This window comes from Euprymna scolopes, chromosome 36 (genome assembly GCF_053919585.1).
Source record: "Euprymna scolopes isolate OS-2025 chromosome 36, ASM5391958v1, whole genome shotgun sequence".
Taxonomy (NCBI): Eukaryota; Metazoa; Mollusca; class Cephalopoda; order Sepiida; family Sepiolidae; genus Euprymna; species Euprymna scolopes.
Window position 1 is genome coordinate 3,882,437 of NC_136517.1, and position 23,290 is coordinate 3,905,726.

At 31.7% G+C, this 23,290-nt stretch overlaps 1 protein-coding gene across 11 annotated transcripts in view; it reads right to left on the reverse strand.

Annotated features, from left to right (window-relative positions):
* Positions 1-23,290, reverse strand: part of LOC145260287 (ral GTPase-activating protein subunit alpha-1-like) — a 476,501-nt gene that overhangs the window by 31,527 nt on the left and 421,684 nt on the right. Inside the window, exon 48 of one of the 11 annotated variants that reach the window (XM_080118140.1) lies at positions 8,301-8,349. The exons of the other annotated variants lie outside the window; for them this stretch is intronic. Within the exon in view, the coding sequence (XP_079974266.1) occupies positions 8,342-8,349 (8 nt within the window). The 3' untranslated portion in view covers positions 8,301-8,341. The remainder of the gene's footprint in view (positions 1-8,300; positions 8,350-23,290) is intronic. 11 annotated transcript variants of the gene reach the window in all.

The following is a 23,290-nucleotide window of genomic DNA, read 5'->3' on the forward strand; positions in this document are numbered from 1 at the left end:
TCAACCACTACTCTTATAAGCCTATCGGAGAGAAATGATTTAATGATTGAGAAAACATTTCCAGTTATACCTTAGTTGGAAATCTTGTGAAGTAGGCCCTTATGCCATACCTTGTCGAAGGCCTTTGATATGTCAAGAGCAATTGCCCTAGAAAGGAAGCCTTTGTCAAGAGATTCACTAATCCTGTGGGATATAACTGTCAGCACATCTGCGGTAGATCTTGCAGAGCGGAAACCATATTGTGTGTCACTAAGAAGATTGTTTCTGCTGAGGTAGTTTACTATTTCTCTATTTAATATGGATTCCAGTAACTTACTCATGACACACAGGAGGCTTATTGGTCTGTACTAAGAGGGAGATGACTTATCACCTGAATTCTTAAATACAGAGCATACTGATGAGGCTTTCAAGGGAGTCGGAAAGCACTTCTACTTAACGCAACACTTAAACAGTTTCGTAAGTATGGGAGCAAGTTCTGGTTGAAGCTTTTTCGTGAAAGATCGGTGAGGGGGACCAGGGATTGGAGCTCAGACGAGCACCTGCCATGGAAGTAACGATAAAACAAAGACAGGCTCGCAACGTCTCTCCTGTGCTAGAGAGGTTGCAGAGAAGAGAAAAGGGCATCCCCCACTAAGCCACGAAGTCTATTTAGTACTCTGTCAAGGCAGGATAGAGTGTTTTTAGCAGCTCCTGCCCAGATGTTGCAACAGTACTCCATCCTTGGACGTACTTGGCTTTTATATAGATAGAAAATTGCATCAGCAGTGAGATATCTTTTGGAGCGGTAGAAGGATCCTACCATTTTTTCAACGACCTTGGCAATAGACTTGATGTACGTGTTCCATTTCAGGTCAGGAGTAAAGGTCAAGCCCAGAAGCTTATCAAAGCATGGAGCTTCTCCTAGTCGAGAGCCATCCATTTTAATTGATGCCAGATGGGGATCAGAGCGTTGGTGATGCAAAGATAGGAGCTTTGTTTTAGATGCATTAAAAGTAACCAGCCACTTCTTCCCCCACTGTACTACGCGCTCGAGATCAGAGGAGAGAGAATCAAAGAGAACTTTGTAATTTATGGCCTTTGATATGTTGCCATAGATAGTCGTGTCATAAGCATAGATGTCAACGAATGATTTAAGTATGTGTTTTGGGAGATCATTGATGTAGATCAGGAAGAGAGTTGGGCCCAGGATGGACTCCTGAGGGGCTCCAGCATTAATACTGTGGGCCTCTGATTTCTGCCCATCAACCACTACTCTTATGAGCCTATCAGAGAGAAATGATTTAATGATTGAGAAAACATTTCTAGTTATACCGTAGCTGGAAATCTTGTGAAGTAGGCCCTTATGCCATACTTTATCGAAGGCTTTTGATATGTCAAGAGCAATTGCTCTAGAGAGGAAGCCTTTGTCAAGAGATTCACTAATCCTATAAGATATAAATATATCTAAATTTATATATATATATATATATATATATATATATATATATATATATATATATAAAATTATCCTTCCAATATTTATACCTCTCAGTCTATACAGCTTTCTCATCTCATCTTCTGGAATTTGTTATTTAAAAAATAATTTTTTTAAACAAATCTTCAGATACCAAATGGATTAAAACATAAATCCACATATTATTTATAAAAATTTAATTTAAGTTCATATTTTAGAGGGGGGTTCAGTTTTTTTTATAAAAATTTGTACCTGTAAAATTATCTTGTCAAATTTTTAGGTCACACACATTAGATATTAAGCTCTGTTTCTGTTAAGTTAATATTCATTTATTGTTATACAATGTTATTGGCAATATAATAACATACTTCACTGCAATTTATTTGTAAAAAAATAATTTAATCCAGCCAAAATAATCTAAATTATGGAACATTTTTAATCATTGATTGAAAAACAAAGAAAACAGCTCATATTTTTAATTGCATCGAAAAATACTGACTTCCTCATTTTGGTTGTTATAGTCACGTTTCGGACGTTTTGCCTTCCGGCCTTCATCAGGTGCTTTGTATCGAACTGGGGAACCGTTTGTTAGGAGTCTGGAACCCAACCCTTTATCATTATTACGGGGGTACCGTGTTCGGACTCCAGCTAGGCTCTGGGACATAGTTGCTGAATATCTGTTTTGAATGTTACTTTTCACTGCCTTCGTTCAGGATTGAACTCAGCACCTTTGGGTAACTGTAAACTTTGATACAACGTCTAGGACCACTCGGCCATATGTCACTGGGAGGGCAAAACGGCCAAACGTTGTGACTATAACAACCAAGATGAGGAAGTCAGTCCGACAATCTCAATCAATGAAAACACCTCATCTCAAAAATACAGACAATTACTATCGAAAAATACATTCGAATGTGTTTAGGTGGTCCTCAGTGATGATTGCTGTCTTCATCGCCAATTTTGGGGTTCTTACTCATAAGATCGGCTTGGACCCCCCCCCCCCCCGGACTTGTTATTCAATCTTACAGGTTGCTACCTTGTAAAATTTTGTGCAGAATTTATAATTACCGCTCTTCTTCTTATTTGCAAGTCAACCAATGAAAGGGAAGAGTGTTTTCAAAATAAATAAAACATAAATAAATAACATGAATAAATAAATAAATAACAAATAAATAACAAATAAATAAATAAAAAATAAATAAATAACATAAATAAAATCGCTATGTTCTTGTGGAGTTGATTTATTTATTGGGTATTTTAATCTAACCATAAAAAAAAACCAGCATAATTATCATCCACTAATGTCTTCTATTCTATCCTTGACTAATTGGGTTACTAATCATACCTAGTTTCACTCAAACGGTTTGTTTGAAAGGTTAACATTTTAATCTCATCCGACAATGCAGAATTTTTTTACTGAAAGAACTGAAAAATAAGAGGAATACGTATGGAAAGAATTGAATTTGATTAAAATATTAACAATCTTATATCAGATTGATGGATTTTAATTGAAATTGAATCTGATTTAAATATTAACAATCTTATATGGGATTGATGGATTTTAATTGAAATTGAATTTGATTAAAATATTAACACTCTGATATGAGATTGATGGATTTAAATTGAATTTGATTAAAATATTAACACTATTACATGGGATTGATGGATTTTAATTGAAATTGAATTTGATTAAAATATTAACAATCTTATATGGGATTGATGGATTTTAATTGAAATTGAATTTGATTAAAATATTAACAATCTTATATGGAATTGATGGATTTTAATTGAAATTGAATTTGATTAAAATATTAACAATCTTATATGGGATTGATGGATTTTAATTGAAATTGAATTTGATTAAAATATTAACAATCTTATATGGGATTGATGGATTTTAATTGAAATTGAATTTGATTAAAATATTAACACTCTCATAAGGGATTGATTGATTTTAATTGAAATTGAATTTGATTAAAATATTAACAATCTTATATGGGATTGATGGATTTTAATTGAAACTGAATTTGATTAAAATACTAACAATCTTATATGGGATTGATGGATTTTAATTGAAATTGGATTTGATTAAAATATTAACAATCTTATATGGGATTGATGGATTTTAATTGAAATTGAATTTGATTAAAATATTAACAATCTTATATGGGATTGATGGATTTTAATTGAAATTGAATTTGATTAAAATATTAACACTCTCATAAGAGATTGATGGATTTTAATTGAAATTGAATTTGATTAAAATATTAACACTCTGATATGAGATTGATGGATTTTAATTGAATTTGATTAAAATATTAACACTATTACATGGGATTGATGGATTTTAATTGAAACTGAATTTGATTAAAATATTAACACTATTACATGGGATTGATGGATTTTAATTGAAATTGAATTTGATTAAAATATTAACAATCTTATATGGGATTGATGGATTTTAATTGAAATTGAATTTGATTAAAATATTAACAATCTTATATGGGATTGATGGATTTTAATTGAAATTGAATTTGATTAAAATATTAACACTCTGATATGAGATTGATGGATTTTAATTGAATTTGATTAAAATATTAACACTATTACATGGGATTGATGGATTTTAATTGAAATTGAATTTGATTAAAATATTAAAAATCTTATATGGGATTGATGGATTTTAATTGAAATTGAATTTGATTAAAATATTAACACTCTTATATGGGATTGATGGATTTTAATTGAAATTGAATTTGATTAAAATATTAACAATCTTATATGGAATTGATGGATTTTAATTGAAATTGAATTTGATTAAAATATTAACAATCTTATATGGGATTGATGGATTTTAATTGAAATTGAATTTGATTAAAATATTAACAATCTTATATGGGATTGATGGATTTTAATTGAAATTGAATTTGATTAAAATATTAACACTCTTATATGGAATTGATGGATTTTAATTGAAATTGAATTTGATTAAAATATTAACACTCTTATATGGGATTGATGGATTTTAATTGAAATTGAATTTGATTAAAATATTAACAATCTTATATGGGATTGATGGATTTTAATTGAAATTGAATTTGATTAAAATATTAACACTCTTATATGGGATTGATGGATTTTAATTGAAATTGAATATGATTAAAATATTAACAATCTCATATGGGATTGATGGATTTTAACTGAAATTGAATTTGATTAAAATATTAACAATCTTATATGGGATTGATGGATTTTAATTGAAATTGAATTTGATTAAAATATTAACAATCTTATATGGGATTGATGGATTTTAATTGAAATTGAATTTGATTAAAATATTAACACTCTCATATGGGATTGATGGATTTTAATTGAAATTGAATTTGATTAAAATATTAACAATCTTATATGGAATTGATGGATTTTAATTGAAATTGAATTTGATTAAAATATTAACATTCTTATATGAGATTGATGGATTTTAATTGAATTTGATTAAAATATTACACTATTACATGGGATTGATGGATTTTAATTGAAATTGAATTTGATTAAAATATTAACAATCTTATATGGGATTGATGGATTTTAATTGAAATTGAATTTGATTAAAATATTAACAATCTTATATGGGATTGATGGATTTTAATTGCAATTGAATTTGATTAAAATATTAACAATCTTATATGGAATTGATGGATTTTAATTGAAATTGAATTTGATTAAAATATTAACAATCTTATATGGGATTGATGGATTTTAATTGAAATTGAATTTGATTAAAATATTAACAATCTTATATGGGCTTGATGGATTTTAATTGAAATTGAATTTGATTAAAATATTAACACTCTCATAAGGGATTGATGGATTTTAATTGAAATTAAATTTGATTAAAATATTAACAATCTTATATGGGCTTGATGGATTTTAATTGAAATTGAATTTGATTAAAATATTAACAATCTTATATGGGATTGATGGATTTTAATTGAAATTGAATTTGATTAAAGCATTAACAATCTTATAAGGGATTGATGGATTTTAATTGAAAAGTTAAATTATAACAACACTATTATAAATAACGGATGGAGTTTTAGATTTTTTTTTTGTTTGTTTAATCAATTTTCACCCGAGGCAAGGCACAGTGCCACTTTGAAGTAGGGGGCTACTACTGGAGACATAAGTTGCAGGGGCATTATGAAGGGAGATGTGTAGCAAGATGTTTGTTCATATTACATTAAATAACTAAAGTTAAAATACATGACCAAAAGTTTTGGATGCCTTGCTGGTTATAATTGTGATTCTATATTTCAACTGATTTTAAATGCTTTTTTGCCTTGCTAGTTGTAATAACTTGCAAACACTGTAGTCAAAATTCTGCCAGGCCTCCTTGTTGTTGGCAGACGGCTATTTGATTTTCTTTTTCTTGACTCTATGCTTAAAGGAGGAGAAACTTGAGCCTGGAGTGCCTTGGCACTATGGTGTGACTCTTGGCCCTACTCTTCCGTCATTTTACCAGGTCTTGCACCTGCACATTGCTTCTGCCTCTCCCTTTCCAAGCATTTCATCCAGCCTTGGATTCTTAAGCCTCGCTGGTTTTTGCACAACTTCCTACAAATTCTTTCTTTCATGTGCGGTTGAACGTTTCCATTCGCAGACCATAAAAAATTGTATTCCTAACATTTTATTTCTTTTTCTGTATAAGTTTAAAAGATGGGAAAACAAATAAATATTAAAGACCCAAACTATTTCATTACATCCCGGGCAATGCCGGGTAGGCACAACTAATATTAAGATAAAAATGATTCTTAATACTGTTTAAAATTCCCAAAGAGGTTTCTGCAAACAGGAATTTTTACTTAAAGACTGTTCAAAAATATATTGGGGGATTATCATAGGTTAAATTTATATAGAAAATTGAACCCCCTTCTAAAAATTAAACAACTAATTTTTAGTATCATTTGAATCACGGTTCTTATCTTGAATGTCATTTTTACAAAACGGCCAATGTAACCTCCGACTTTGTTCGGGTGCATCTTGTTAAACTTGGGAATCTTTATCAAATTTCAAACTGAATCCTTTATTTCACCTACAATGGTACATTGTTCTTGTTCTATCAGCCATGATTGGGTAGAAGTATAAAATAATTTTTTAATTAAACTCTTAGTACTGCTTGCAATGAGGATTGAACCACAAACCTCCAGACATGGATCTATGATACAATGGATAAAAGTGCTAAACTAATAGTTTGAAGTAGCAGTCTTCTTGGGTTGATGGTTCAAGCTTTAATGCAGGCGATACTAGGAATTCAAAATTACATAGCTGATGGAAGAAGAGCAAGTTATCCCCAGGGATTAAATGAAGGATTCAGTTTGAACTTCCATATGGTTCCTGCGTCCACTTGAAATTGAGATTACATCAGCCGAAACGTTGTATCATGTTGAACTCGAAAATTTTTCTGTCGAACTTGGGAATCTGAATTAGATAAAACATTCCATTCAAAGTTCTGTTCAGATTCCCATGTTCGACAGGATAAACCTGAAGAAGGTTGGAGGTTACATACACCCAAAACATGAGAACGGCATTCAAAATGAGAACATTAATCTAAATAAAATTGAAGAATTTCTTATAAATTCAATAAAAATGTTTTTTAGTGAGAGAGAGGGAGCGAGTCATCTTCAGCCTCCCTATCTTCCAAAAATAAAATATATATTTATGGTTGGGATCAGAAAATATTTCCAAAACCAATAAAGATAAAAAAAAAAAAAAATATGAAACAAAACAGAAAGATAAAAAAAAAAAGGCAACAAAATAGATAGAGATGGTTAAAAGGAAAAAAAAAAAAAAAGGAAACCAAATAGAAAGAGATGGTGAAAAAAAACAAAATAGAAAGAGATGGGGGGGGAGAAACCAAACAGAAAGAGATGGTGAAAAAAAAAAATAGAAAGAGATGGTGAAAAAAAAAGAAACCAAACAGAAAGAGATGGTGAAAAAAAAAAAATAGAAAGAGATGGTGAAAAAAAAAAGAAACCAAACAAAAAGAGATGGTGAAAAAAAAAAAAGAAAGAAACCAAACAGAAAGAGATGGTGAAAAAAAAATAGAAAGAGATGGTGAAAAAAAAAAAAAATAGAAAGAGATGGTGAAAAAAAAAAAAATAGAAAGAGATGGTGAAAAAAAAAATAGAAAGAGATGGTGAAAAAAAAAAAGAAACCAAACAAAAAGAGATGGTGAAAAAAAAAAAAGAAAGAAACCAAACAGAAAGAGATGGTAAAAAAAAATAGAAAGAGATGGTGAAAAAAAAAAAAAATAGAAAGAGATGGTGAAAAAAAAAAAAAATAGAAAGAGATGGTGAAAAAAAAAAATAGAAAGAGATGGTGAAAAAAAAAAAACAGAAAGAGATGGTAAAAAAAAATAGAAAGAGATGGTGAAAAAAAAAAAAATAGAAAGAGATGGTGAAAAAAAAAAGAAACCAAACAAAAAGAGATGGTGAAAAAAAAAGAAAGAAACCAAACAGAAAGAGATGGTAAAAAAAATAGAAAGAGATGGTGAAAAAAAAAAAATAAATAGAAAGAGATGGTGAAAAAAAAAAATAGAAAGAGATGGTGAAAAAAAAGAAACCAAACAAAAAGAGATGGTGAAAAAAAAAAAAAAAAAAAGAAACCAAACAGAAAGAGATGGTGAAAAAAAAAAAAAAAAGAAACCAAACAAAAAGAGATGGTGAAAAAAAAAAAAAAAAGAAACCAAACAGAAAGAGATGGTGAAAAAAAAAAAAAACAAATAAAAAGAGATGGTGAAAAAGAAAAAGGTAAGCTTCATGCAGAGATGTTTGGGGTTTGCACTTACCAAGCGTGTGAGGCTGTGAACACCACTGGCTTGCTACTAATTTAGGTACCTACAACGTTAGGGACCAAACAGTGATGGTATTAGTGACACTCGCAGACTACGACTAATGATATTATTATAGACTAGTAATCTAGGGATGGGGGGAGAAGAAGCTTTAACGGAAAAGAGGGGTGGAGGGAAGGTTAATATTTTAAAATAATTATTTTTGAATTTTTGCAGTGAGATGTATAGGACAAAAACTCATAAAACTGAATGTTCATACTAGAAAAATAAAAAATTTAAAAAAAGTGAAAATAAAAATTAAAAAAAACAAATAAAATATAAAAAATTAAAAAACAAAAAATTAAAATAAAAAATAAAAATCAGAAAAAAATTAAAATCATAAAAAAATGAAAATGAAAAATAAAAATGAATTGTTAAAAACTGAAAATCCAAAAATGAAAATAATAAATGAAAATCCAAAAAATATATATAAAAAATTAAAATAAAAAATTAAAAAAAAAAAAAACGAAACTCAGAAAAAAAATGGAAATAAAAAAATGAAAATAAAATTTTAAATCAAATGAAAATAAAAAATGAAAATAAAAATATTAAAATAAATGCAAAAACTAAAAGCAAAATGTCAAAATATTAGACTAAAAATCAAATATTAAAACAAAAAGAAAAAGAATTTTTCAAACATCAACTGAGACAAATTATTTTGAAATAAAAAAAATGAAAAGAAGCGGAAAAAAAAGCAAAACATTTCTGAAATATCAAGATAAGAATTTCATATTATTTGAATTCTTTGGACTATTGTTTTCATTTTGCATGTCATTTGCACATTTTGGTCAGTATAACCTTTTGCAGGTGTATCTGGACAAACTCGGGAAACGATCAGTGAAACTTGGAAACTGGCAGGAAATTTCGAATGTAATCGATTTTGATCAATATTGAAAGAATAATGCTCCTAAGTAATTTGAAATTGAATTTTGAGTGTCACCCACACTGAGGATTGAACCTTCAACCTCCAGAATAATGTAACTTATGATTCGATTTTACTAAATATTTTATCAATTCTGCCATGAGTCCTTCTAGAATGACAGCATGCTAACCCCCTAATTTTAAATAAGCATGTTAACCCCTAATATTAAAAAAGCATGTTAACCCCTAATATTAAAAAAGCATGTTAACCCCTAATATTAAAAAAGCATGTTAACCCACTTATATTAAATAATTACGTTAACTCTTTATATTAAAAAAGCATGTTAACCCCCTTGTATTAAATAATTATGCTAACTCTTTATATTAAAAAAGCATGGTAATCCCTATTATATTGAATAAACATGTTAATCCTTTATATAAAACTAGCGGGGGTACCCGGCGTTGCCCGGGTGTGTGTAGGTGTGTGTGGTGTTAAATAAAAAAGAAACCGGAGGGGGGTAAAAGTTGGTAGGATCGAACCCAAATCCCTGAGGTGAAGTTTGAAAATAAAATCGGTCAGCCAGAATGAGTTACTGAAAGATGTTTGAATTTATTTAAATAAGAACCAAACTGACAAGTGCGCGACCGGAAGTCGTTGAGCGTTACGACGACGATGCAGGTTTGTTTGTTATAAGCGAAGTAAAAAAAAAAAAAACGTTAACACTTAAGCGGGAAAAAAAACACAAAAAAACTAACATAAGGCAAACGAACGATGAAAACAGTAAAACGAACACATGAAAAATGGCTTAAATAAGCCTGTTTCGATAAAAAAATCGGTGGGTACCCGGGTGTTTTTGGGTGTGTGGTCAGGGGTGGATAAGCGAAGTAAAAAAAAAAAACAGAAAAACGAACGTTACGTGAAAAATGGCTTAAATAACACTGGTTCAATATTTAAATTTAAAAAAAAAAAAAAAAAAAAAGACATCTCATACCACAATTCGAACCCAAAACGTTTAGATAATGAACCAACGCGCTAATCAACTGAGTTAACGCGACGTACATGAAATTTGTTCAGTTTTTCAACTATTTAAAGTAAATCAGGTCATGACGTCATCTGCCGCATGTGTAGAACCGGTCGAGAGGGACATTTTTGTTGACCCCTCCCTGTTGAAAATTGTCGATTACGAGGTGAAAAAATGAACGTTTTTGGTCAATTTTTCGATATTATTTGAGCAAAGGATGGAGCTTCAATATGATACCGAGTTTGTGAAGTTTTGTTGTGTCTGTCGAAAGTTTTTAGCAGATACACAAACATACATTTTCGCTTTTATATATATAGACTATGCCCGGGTGTTTTGAGGTTAATCAAAACTTCGTGGGGGGGGGGGAATAATTAAAAAAAAATGTTTTGGTAGGTGAGTATGAGTATCGAACCCAAACCCTTGAGGCAAAGTTGGAAATTAAAGTGTGAAAAAAAAAAGCATGCGGCGTTAACCATTGGGCCACCGCGACATACAATAGAGACATGTTTGAATTTATTTATTTAACTATTAAAAACAGGTGTCCGCAATAAAAGTTAACTCTGCTGCTTCCATTTGACCTAATTAAGAAGGTCAAATAGAAGTCACGCAGCGTTTCGGTTTGTTTACCCAAATTTGACTGTTTTTCCCCAACAGATGTTGGGGAAGGGGAAACCAGCTCCAAATTGTCCAGATTGAATAGCAATTGTCTGATATACAACATTGATCAAAGCTGATTGCTTCTGGACGTTTCCCGGTGCGATGCCAAGAAGGCTGTTAACTTTGAATTAGTTTCACTTTTTAAATGAAAAAACTGAATCAACACGCGAGAAGCCAAAATAGCAATAATTTTGTAAAAGTCGACGCAAATAAATCTATATACTACACGCGTTCCCAAATCGTAGATATTATTATATAGGGGGTATATAAACAGTTCTAAGCAATACTAACTCCCCCAGGAGCGTGTGCGAAAGAAGCCTTTGTGAGACATACACGAAATGGTCACACACATTTTGCCTTTTATATATATAGATAAGCATGTTAATCTTTTATATTAAACTAGACTGGGTGCCCGGCGTTGCCTGGATGTTTGGAGATGTGTGTTGAGCCAAAATAAAAAGAGGGGGTAGTAGGCAGGCAGGCTCAGACCCGTACCACGAAGAAGGAAAAGATGTACGTTTAAATTAAGGCTAAAAGAGGGGATGGCTTTCGAAAATATCCGCGAGAAAAACGACCCCTCCCTGTAGAAAAGTGGCCAGTTGAGGATCCAGGAATTAATGTTGTTAGCCAATTTTTCGATATTTGCCATCCGAAGGGTCGAGCTTCAAAACAAAACCTATCTCGAGAAAATCTTTCCCTTCTGTCGAAAGTTTTAGGCAGACATACAAACATACATACATAGATACATTTAAACAGACAGGTGAGATTTATATAATGGACTAGTCTGGGTGCCTGACATTGCCCGAGTGTTTGTAGGTGTGTGTTGAACAAAAGAAAAAAAAAAAATGCAAGCTCAAACCTGTGACGCGAAGGCAGAAAAAAAAAGTGGGGTGTGTGTAAGGGTGTTAGTTGAGCAAAAAAAAAAAAGAAAAAAAATGGAAAATTGCGAGCATAAAAACAAAAATGTAATAGTAGGCAGGCAGGCTTGAACTCATACAGCGTAGGAGGAAAAGAAAGTGAAAAAAAAAACGTGACCCATTAGCTGTTGTGCCCATCGCCAACCAAGAAGTGATGTAGATTAAATTTAAGGCTAGTCAATCGAAAGGAGGCGATGACTTTTGAAAATATCTGCGAAAAAAGTGATCCCTCCCCGTAGAGTTGAGGGTGAAGGAATTAATATTTTTGGTCAATTTTTTGATATTTGTCGACGTTCAAAATGATACCGATCTTGTGAAAATCCGTCGCCTCTGTTGAAAGTTTTTGCAAAACATACATACATAGATACATTTAAACAGACAGGTGAGATTTATATAATAGACTAGCCTGAGTGCCTGGCGTCGCCTGGGTATTTGAGCAAAAAAAAAAAAAAAGAACCTGTACTGCGAAGGAGGAAAAGAATGAAAAAAAAAACTTACGTCTTTGCTGTTGCGTCCATCGCCAAAATGGAAGTGGTGAAGGTTTAAATTAAGGCTAGTCAATCGAAAAGAGATGACTTTCGAAAATATCGGCGAAAACAACAACCCTTTCCTGTAGAAAAGTTCCCAGTTGAGGGTCAAAGAATTAATGTTTTCAGCCAATTTTTCAATATTTTTCGTCCGAAGGGTCGAGCTTCAAAACGATACCAATTTCATGAAAATCCGTTGCCTCTATGGAAAGTTTTAAACAGATTTTTACCTTTATATTATAGACTAGCGGGGAGTACCCGGCGTTGCCTAGGTGTTTGGAGGTGTGTGTATGGAGGGGGGGGGGTAAGTAATAACCCTGAAACGATGTTAAAAAATCGGAAAAACCAAAACCAAAAACAAAAAAAAAACAGCGAAAAAAAAAACGGAAAAAAAATGGCATAAATAACCCTGTCGGATTGAACCTGCAATCTTAGGATAACAACGCTGTGTGTGTGTGTGGGGGGGGGGAAACTAAATAATAAGCGAAGTAAAAAAAAACAAAAAACGTTGCCCGGGTGTTTAAAGATGTAAAAGAAAAAAAAATAGTTTTGGTCGGGACGGGGGATTGAACCCAGAAGCGTTGACACGGAGATGAAACAAAAGCCAACCACTTAACCTTCTAGGCCAGGAGTAAGAGGAATTGATTAGAGTGTTAAGTTAAGGCTTATAAAGCGAGTGAAAGCGGTTTGATTGACAAATAGCAGCTAAATGAGGTCATCGCGTTATGAGATGACGTAGCAGTATTTTATTTAATACGGGACAGCTTTTTGGGGTTTGTTTACTTTGTTTCAATGCGAGGCAGTTTTCGCTTCCCCAAGATGATGGTGGGGGGAAACCGGCTCCCCATTTAAAGGGGATTATCCAGATTGAATAGCAATTGTCTGATATAAGGAGTTTAGCCCTACATTGATCAAAGCAGATTGCTTGTGGACGTTCCCGGCACGATGCCGAGAACAGTGTTAGCTTTGAATTAGTTTCGCTTTTTATACGAAAAAGCCCAATCAACATGTGAGAAGCCAAAATAGCAATAATTTTGTAAAAGTCGCTGTAAGTAAATCTAGACGCGACGCGCTTTCCCAAATCCTAGATATTATTATCTAGGGGGTATATAAACAGTTCTAAGCGATAGTAACCCCCACGCGAGCATCGGTGAGAAAAGCCTTTGTGAGACATACACGAAATGGTCACACACATTTTGCCTTTTATATATATAGACTAGCGGGGGGTACCCGGCGATGCCCGGGTGTTTTGAGGTGTGTGTGGTTTTGGGTGAGTGGGGGTTAAAATTAAAAAAAAAGTTTTGGTAGGTGAGTATGGGGATCGAACCCGAACCCGAACTCTTGAGGCAAACTTCGAAATTAAAGTGTGAAAAAAAGACATACAACGTTAACCACTGGACCACGGAGACATACAAGAGAAATATGTTTGAATCTATTTATTTAACTATTGACAGGTGGAAGCAATAAAAGTTAACTCTGCTGCTTCTATTTGACCTAATTATTGAGGTCAAATAGAAGTCACAGAGTTAACTTGGGTTTGTTTACCCATCTTTGACTGGTTTTTTCCCCAACAGATGTTGGGGAGGGGGCCCCATTGTCCAGATTGAATAGCAATTGTCTGATATGAGAGGAGTTTGTCCCCACATTGATCAAAGCTGATTGATTCTGGACGTTTCCCGGTGCGATGCCGAGAACGTTGTTTTAGTTTGAATTAGTTTCGCTTTTTATACGAAAAAGCCCAATCAACACATGAGAAGCCAAAATAGCAATAATTTTGTAAAAGTCGGTGTAAATAAATCTAGATGCCTTTTATATATATAGACACGCTTTCCCAAATCCTAGATATTATTATCTAGGGCGTATATAAACAGTTGCAAGCAATCGTTACCCCCCCCCACGGGACTGTGTGCGAGAAAAGCCTTCGCGAGACATACACGAAATGGTCACACACATTTTGCCTTTTATATATATATAGACTAGCGAGGGGTATGCGGCATTGCCCGGGTGTTTAGGGGTGTGTGTATATAGAAGATAAGCATGTTAACTGTTTATATTAAATAATTCCAAAGTTGACAGATAAATTTCTGAGTTTAATAAGATACATCTGAAGAATCTCAGAATTTGCATCGACCAAAACGAGAAAAAACGTGTAAATAAGACTCAAGATGAGAACAGTAGTCCAAAGAATTCAAATAATACAAAAAAAAAAGTTAAAATATAAAAAAAACGAAGACACAAAAACAAAAATAATAATAATAAAATGAAATCAATTCAATCTTATTACTAGGTTTTTCATGGGAAAGAAATCAAAATAAGAAATAAACTAAAGACACAAAATTAATTCCATCTTTACTTGTATTAGTTTTTTTCACAAAAAACAAAAATCAAAAACACCGAAATAAAAGATACAATATGATAGTATTAGGATTTGTCACAAAAAAAAATACAAAAAAAGACAAACAGAAAACAATTTTTCTTATTGTTTCTTTTTTAATCAGGAAAACAAAAAACAAGTACAGAACATAAAAAGACACAAAGAGAAAAAAATAAAAACAAAGATACACGAAACAAGATCCCAAAACGTTTAACAAAATAACAAAAAAACAAGATAACAAGATAACAATAAAACAAAATAACAAAAAACAAAACAGAAACAAAAAGCAAAAAATAATGGAAAATTATCATTTGATAACCTGTTAACACTTTTCAGGTCATTTAATGCTGAAACATTTTTCTAACTGTACATTATTAATTGAGCACAAACCCCTTATTTTATTCTGGGGGGGATTTTGGGTTCATACATCCTCCCTTTAATATTGAGCACCAATAAATAAATAAATACACTAATTACTCATCTCAAAGGACTCCAATAAAAACAAATAATATATAATATCTTCAGCTTTGTCTTTAAATCTTAGATCTTTTATAGAATTAAAATGTAATAGATTTTGACCAGCAATGAAATAAGGATTCTAGACATAAAGTTTAATATCAGATAAAAGTGGTGCAAAACTGTTCTGTTCCGAAATTAATTTTACTAGTTTTGAGATGAATATTCTTTTAATCTATATATTAATACCGTAGTACCTTTAATGTGCGTAAATATGTTCATCTGTCAGTTTCCAGATTATAAATTATTCGATCGGGAGATCCTATTTATTAAAAAAGAGGATAGAAGGTGATAACATACTATAAACATTAAATTAGTATGTAGATATATATATATAGATAATTTAATGTTCATAGTCTGTTATATATCCTCCTCTTTAATAAATAGGATTCCCCATTCACCAAAGCGTAACATAAAAAAAAATGTTTTTTAAAAGATGTCACTTTTGGGCCGTACGCGAAACTAAAATATACCTTCAAGGATCCAAGGATAGTATCTGTTCTGTCTAGAGGGAATTTCCACAGGTCCCACTAGTATACATAAATACTTTTAATATTTTACGGTGTTATTTTTCACTGGAAACAGGCACTCATTATGTTCATCCCCAAAAGTTTGACTATATAAGCAAACGATTATGTTGCTGCATACTGATTTATACATGGTTCACTGTACGAACCCTGTCTAAAAATTATCCGACCTTAGGCCAGAAAAAATATTTCACATACATGATGGGGTTTGGAGTCTAATCCCCTTCAAAGTAGGTCCTTTGTGCTAGCACACACTTAGAACACCGGTCATTCACTGCTAGAAACACCTCTGGAAGTTTTCTTTTGGAATGGTGTTCATCTCCGCCATCGTGTTCCACATTATCTCTTCTCTACTCTCAAAACGGAATCCTTTCAGTGGCGTCTTCAATTTTAGAAACAACCAGAAGTCATGATAACTAGAGTCATGGATGAAACAAAAAAAAAGCTGTCGCAATGGAAGTATACCGAATCTCCAACGTGGAAAAACTGCGACAGAAGAAAAGCAAAATCAATATGATTCTGTCTTTTTGATATCCGTGGACTTGTGCATTATGAAGACACACTGGAAGGACAAACAGTTACAAATGAAGATGTTCTCTGGCATCTCTGTGATGTAGTTGGATGCAAAAGACCAGACATGTGGACTGCATAAATTTGGCAACTGCACGACGACAACACCCTTGCACATTCATCCCATTTAATCCAATATTTCTTTGCCAAACATGGAATTCCAGTCGTTCGCCAACCTCCCTGCTCTCCAGACATGTTTTTTTTTTCAGGTATGCAAAATATTTTTTCTAGCCTAAGGTCGGATACTTTTTAGACAGGCCTTGTATATGTTTCTATTTTTTCTTCAGCACGGGCACTCATCAGTGCTAAAATAAACCCCACAAAAACAGACTGCAAAAAGTCACCTTCAGACGATCCATGCATTCATAATTAGAAGGTTATAGTACTGCCCTAAAATTCACATTTGAAAATTTTATCCGAAAAATGAAAATATATAGTAGAACCCCGGGATACAGCATTAAAAATTGGTAACAATGTCACAGGAAAAAGGGCTGTCCATTTCCATGTAAATAAGAAGAACATTAGATAAGTGAAAATGAGATTAGGACAAACCGAGATTCGAGCTTTGTAAGCAAGGTTAAGAAATAGAATGTTAGAAATCGGAATGTTAAAAAGGTCTATTGTTAAATTCTATTATAAATAGTTAGATATTGTTTATATTGTAAAAAAGAATTGATTGTTCATTCTTTTATAAACTGAATATTAAAAATGTTAGCCAAAAAGAATGAACAATACAAATTAAAAATACATTGTTAAAAAATAGGTTAGAGTTTATGTTGAGAATTCTTTTTGTTGTCAAAAGCGCGTTTGGAAAAACATGTGCATAGCCACGTGAATTGGTCACATTTGGGAAACACACTTCTGACGTCATAGCAAAAGGGATATTCTCAATATAGGAGCTAGAGTTAGTCAGATCAGGGTAGCTGAGGCAGAACAGTCAGCTAAGTTGGTCGGGGAGAGTTGATTGGCCAAGTCAGAGGAGGGTTCCCTGAGAGGCGAAAGGGTAGAAGGTTAATTATGTAGATCCCGAATTTGAATTCCTGACGTCATCATCATTCGACCGGTCCAATGAAATAAAGAATCATCATCGATATTTTGTAACAGTTGTCATGTGTCGTCATTCCACAAACCAAAGGTAATGTGTTAAACATCTTATTATGAACATTGTGTAACCCTTCCAAGAATATGTATCTCTCCTCCTCCTCCTCCTCCTCCTCCTCCTCCTCCTCTCTATATGTGTTATAAGAAATATATCAACTGTGCATCTATCACCCTCAGTATATATATGAAGTCCCAAGCATCTCAGAACAGAACTGTCTACCTCTCATCATCATCGTTATATCCGTTATATGTATTGGCCCAATATGAACTCAGCATCATCCTTAATATGAAACCTCCAAAACACAACAACAAAATATAATACACATGTATATAATCAAATAATATTATAAATAACACCGTAAGGTGGGGCAAATACTGTAACCAGGAGCCAGAAAAACATCGTATTTCACATTGTAACCTGAAAAAAACGTATTCTAGGGCCACCATATCCCGAGGTTCTACTGTGCATATATTGAAGACCAATCTACTTCATTTTTACCATATTTTTTCAAAAATTTTCTTTTTTCTTTTTGTAGTCCAAAACAGTATTTGGGCTGAATTAGTCCAAAACAGTATTTGGGCTGAATTAGACAACTCATTGGTGAAATTGGTAAAACGCAAACATGCTATGAGACTAAAAATTAAAAAAAACAAATAAAAAAAAGAGGAGAGAAGCAAACATTCAAAATAAATGAAATAATAATAATGAAAATAATAATTTAAGAAAGCATAAACTCATTTTGTAAAACAGCATCAAACAGAATGGTAAACATATATTCTTTTTAATATGATAACAATGAAGATATTACAGTATCTACTAAATGGACATCTATATATACGTTTTATTTAGTATCTACTAAATGAACATCTATATATACGTTTTATTTAGTATCTACCAACTGAACATCTATATATACATTTTGATCGATGTAACACCAAATCTTTTTCAGGTGTATCTTGTGCAACTCACGAATCTTTCAGTCAGTGAACTAGATATATTTACTTCTGCTTTATCCAGCTGTGTGGATTAGAAGACCTTCATGCCAAACTCTGTAAAAGGTTTTAGATATTGCTACAGCCCTGGCCACGCATTTCCAAGAATATTTAAAAAAAAAAAAAGGGGGGGTGCACTACAGGAATATTAGTCTAACACATGTTCTTTTCTTCTAACTGTATTTTCTATTGTATTTTACCACAAAAAAAAATGAATTCCAAAGTTATTTTTTAGATGAGGATTCATATTATTTGGATTCTTCAAATTACTGTTCTCATCTTGAATATTATTTTCACAACGTTTTGATGTAACACCAAATCTTTATCTTGTGCAACTCACGAATCTTTCAGTCAAATCCAGGAATGCATGAAATTTTGAACAAACTCTTTAATCCATGGGGTAGCATGTTTTTGTTCTGTCAGCCATGACTGGGTAGAAGTCCTAAGTAATTTGCAACTGCATTTTCCCACATTGTTGCCCACACTGAATATTGAACCTGCAACCTCCAGAAGATAGTAGCTTTTTCTTAACCGAACACCAAAGTCCTTTATCCATTGCACCATGTGTTCTTGCAGATGTTGAATACATTAACTATTTTATTTTTATTTTTCATTTTCATTTCTTGATTTTCGTCTGTTTTCGTATTAAAACTGGACAGAAATTTTGGAAAAGCAGATGAACGCATTATAATTTCTGAACACAAAAAAAAAACATGACTGTGCAACATGGCCACTAGTTTCGATTTCATTTGCTTTTATAATCCTATGTAAGTTATTTGTTTTTCTTTAAAAATTCTATTGCACAACTGCTTAGGAATTTACCAAGTTCACAAAAGATGCACCTGAAAAAAGTTGGAGGTTACATCGGCCAAAACGTTGTAAATATAACAACCAAGATGAGAATAGTATTCATCATCATCAACAACAACAACAACTAATCAGAAGAAAAAAAAAAACAAGCAAATCAATTTTGGACTTTTTTATTTTGCTGAAATTGACTTTTAACGATTCCATTTCTTTTTGGAATAAAAACGCCCATCGTTAACACAACGTTCAGTCAAAGTTAGCAACCTCCCATTCAGATCACGTTTGTTTACCGTCAAGAAACGTTGCACTAAAATTTGTTCTGAAACTATTATAATGTTATCAAGTGATATCATTTTGAATTTAATATTCTTACTTTATCTACAAAGTTAGTATCCAGAATATGGCATGGATTAGTGTTAGTATAGTATCGTTGTCATTAGCAATGCGAAAGAGGAGAATGCATCTGTATTGTTAGCAGTGAAGACTGTTTCTGTGGATGTCGTTTGTTTGTGAATGGCCTAAATGGGGAGAGGGGTCTTGCATTGTATTATTAATGTTGAATGTATATATATTGTTATAGTTGAATGCGTATATATTGAGTTTTTAATCTATGTATCACCATGGGTAAAATGTTAATTAAAATGTACTCAATTCATAAGAATAAAAGCAAACAAATACAAACATATTTCAATGCTAGATTCCTTCAAACCATTTATATAAGATTCTGGAATTTTCAATTTCTTCTTTAATTACAACATCCTCTGATCTGCTACTACTACACCTTATAGTCTCCTTCTCTTAACATTTCCCATGCCCCTACTACTTTCTCATCTTTGACTTTGACTGGCTTTGCTAACTCATTCATGTTTCTTGATTGAAATAATTTTAAGCCTGAGCTCAACAGGTGACCCAACGATTCACATTTTCTCTTGTATTATTACTAGCAAGGTTACACGGCGTTTAGTTAGTGACTGGAAAAGAAATCCCCTTCTTGACAAAATCTGCATCAGTTTAGGTGCATTATTCATAAAATTTCAACTCAAAGAATGATTTTTTTTTTCTAAATTTTAGATATCATTCATCTGTGGCAATATTAATCAAGAAATTTTGTGAATTTTTATTTTGCCGTTTTATAGATGTAGCCAAGCATATATACACATACACAACTGTTTTTTATATTATTTTTATTTTAAAAATTTTTGACTCACACTTATCCGAAGGCCACTTGAGGACAAGTGTTAATGAATGTAAGGTGCTAGTGTAGTATTCGTTAATGGTACAAATTGAAAGTATGGGAGCTATTATTATTATTGGCAGCCTATAAATAAACATTGGTATCTGTTGATAGAAAAAGGTATCGTTTAAGAAAATTACATTTATTCTAAATAGAGAAAAAAAACGAAAAAGGTGAAGAAAAAAAAAAGGCGAAAGGAAAAGGTGGAAGAAAAAAAAAGGCGAAAAGAAAAGATGAAGAAAAAAGAGAGGAAAAAACGTCATACCTGGCAAACAAGAACAATCAGGATCCGCTTCTGAATCCACGTAAGTAATTAAAAGACAAACATTTTATTAAAAACTTCATTTTTTTAATGTTTTTTATTTGAATAAAAATATTCAAAGGAATAAAATGAAGGATAAAAATTTAAAAAAAGGATGAAATAATGAATGAATAAAATAACAAATGAATGAAATAACGAATGAATGAAATAACGAAGGAATGAAATATTGAATGAATGAAATAATGAATGAATAAAATAACAAATGAATTAAATGAAACAAATAATGAATAAAATAACGAGTGAAGGAAATAATAAATGAATAAAATAACGAATGAATAAAATAATGAATGAATAAAATAATGAATGAATGAAATAATGAATGAATGAAATAACGAATGAATGAAATACTGAATGAATAAAATAACAAATGAATAAAATATCTAATGAATAAAATAACGAATGAATAAAATAATGAATGAATGAAATAACGAATGAATAAAATAATGAATGAATGAAATAACAAATGAATGAAATAACGAATGAATAAAATAACGAATGAATAAAATAATGAATGATAATAATGAATGAATAAAATAACGAATGATAATAATGAATGAATAAAATAACGAGTGAATGAAATAACGAATGAATAAAATAATGAAATGAATTCTGATGTTGAAGAAATTTTTCATCTTCTTTGCTTCTTTTATGGCATATCAAATCTGGCAGAGAAAGATCAGTTTTTACCTCAATTTCTTAAAGCTGTCCAAAACGTGCCAACATGTAAAATAGATATTTAATCGAATATGATGATGATCGTCATCTTCATCATCGCATTGGTCCTCATCCAACTGACAATCTCATTAATCTTTATCCTCAAGTGAACTTTGGTAAATGCTAACTCATTAGCATTCAAAAAAAAAAAACAAAAAAAAAATGATACTTGTGAAATCAGTCGATGCGATTCCCAGGTGGTTGATCTGCCAGAAATTTTTCTTTCAAGAATGTGTCCACTCTCCATCGCGCATAGTGTATCGATACTCGTTGACTGACTGGGCAGCCTCAGATGTTACATATCAAAAAATGCCCCTGCATTCAAGGTTTGAAAAAAAACTTAATCAGCTACTCAAGTATGAATTAAACATATAACTCATATATTTTTTACAACTCTTTTTCAATGGTTGTTGGCAGTTTGAAAGGCAGCTTTGGTTTGAGAACATTTATTTTATTAAAAAACAATTGAAATGCTAGTTTCTGTGTGCAATGGTAGCGGTACAGTCTGAGGTTTACCACGACTGGTCGATTTTTGTTGGAATTTCTTGGATTTTTTATGAAACTTTCTATCAATAATCAATCAAGTTCTTTTCAAACCTTCAATTTGAAAAGTCTGAGGCTGCCTAGTATTGATAAATAACAAACAGGGTCTTGAACAGATACTTCACTTCTATCCCAACTATCAGGTGATTTCCTCAGCATTCAATGAAGCCAAACTTTTTGCTAAGAACTTTGCATCAAACTCTACCCTCTTCGATCAGGATCACCTACCTCCTGAATTTACTTCTAAGATTGAAAATAATCTAAGCAATACCTGCACATAGCTATCTGAGATGTTGGTAAAACTTATCAAGAACCTTGATGCTAGCAAAGTAACTGACCCTGACAACATTCCAATTATAGTACTTACAAAACTGCAACAGAAAATAGATTCAATTCTTTCAAAGTTGCTCAACCGTTGCTTAAAAGAGAAATAATTCCTAAAATCTTGAAAATTTTTAGAGAGTAATTAAAAATACTGGAAATCAGCCTTCTGCATGTCAGTACAGACCAATCAGTCTCCTGTGCGTCATGAATAAGTTACTTGAATCTGTGATAAATAGAGTCAATAACCTCAGCAAAAGCAGCCTACTCAGTAACAAGCAACATGGACTTTGTTCTATGAAATCAACAGCTGATGTGCTGACTGTAATATCATCCAGTAGTGAATAGCTCCTAAAATATCTGGACATTTGCTAGAGATTAGCACAAACTTCTATTTCACAAGATTTCGTATCATGGAATATCTGGAAACGTCTTCCCTCTGGGCAGATATTGCTAATCTTTCTCTGCTCTATCATTATTTTCATGGAAGCTGCTCAACTGAGCTTTAATCCTTATCCTCACGTGGCTTTTATGCCTTGATAAGAAGTAACTCGTTTAAAAAAAATGACACAGACTGACAATCTGGTTGTCCTGAATTTGAATCCAATTTGTTTGATAAAAATTATTTTCATTTAAGATGTTCTTATGATATTCTAATATTTTTATATTCTATTTTTGATATTTTAATATTTTTATATTCCAATATTTTGATATTCTAATATTTTAATATTTTATATTTTGATATTCTATTTTTTGATATTTTAATGTTTCCATATTCTAATATTTTGATATTTTATTTTTTTAAATTTTAATATTTTTATATTCTATTTTTTTAAATTTTAATATTTTTATATTTTATTTTTTTATATTCTAATATTTTGATATTTTATTTTTTTAAATTTTAATATTTTTATATTCTATTTTTTTAAATTTTAATATTTT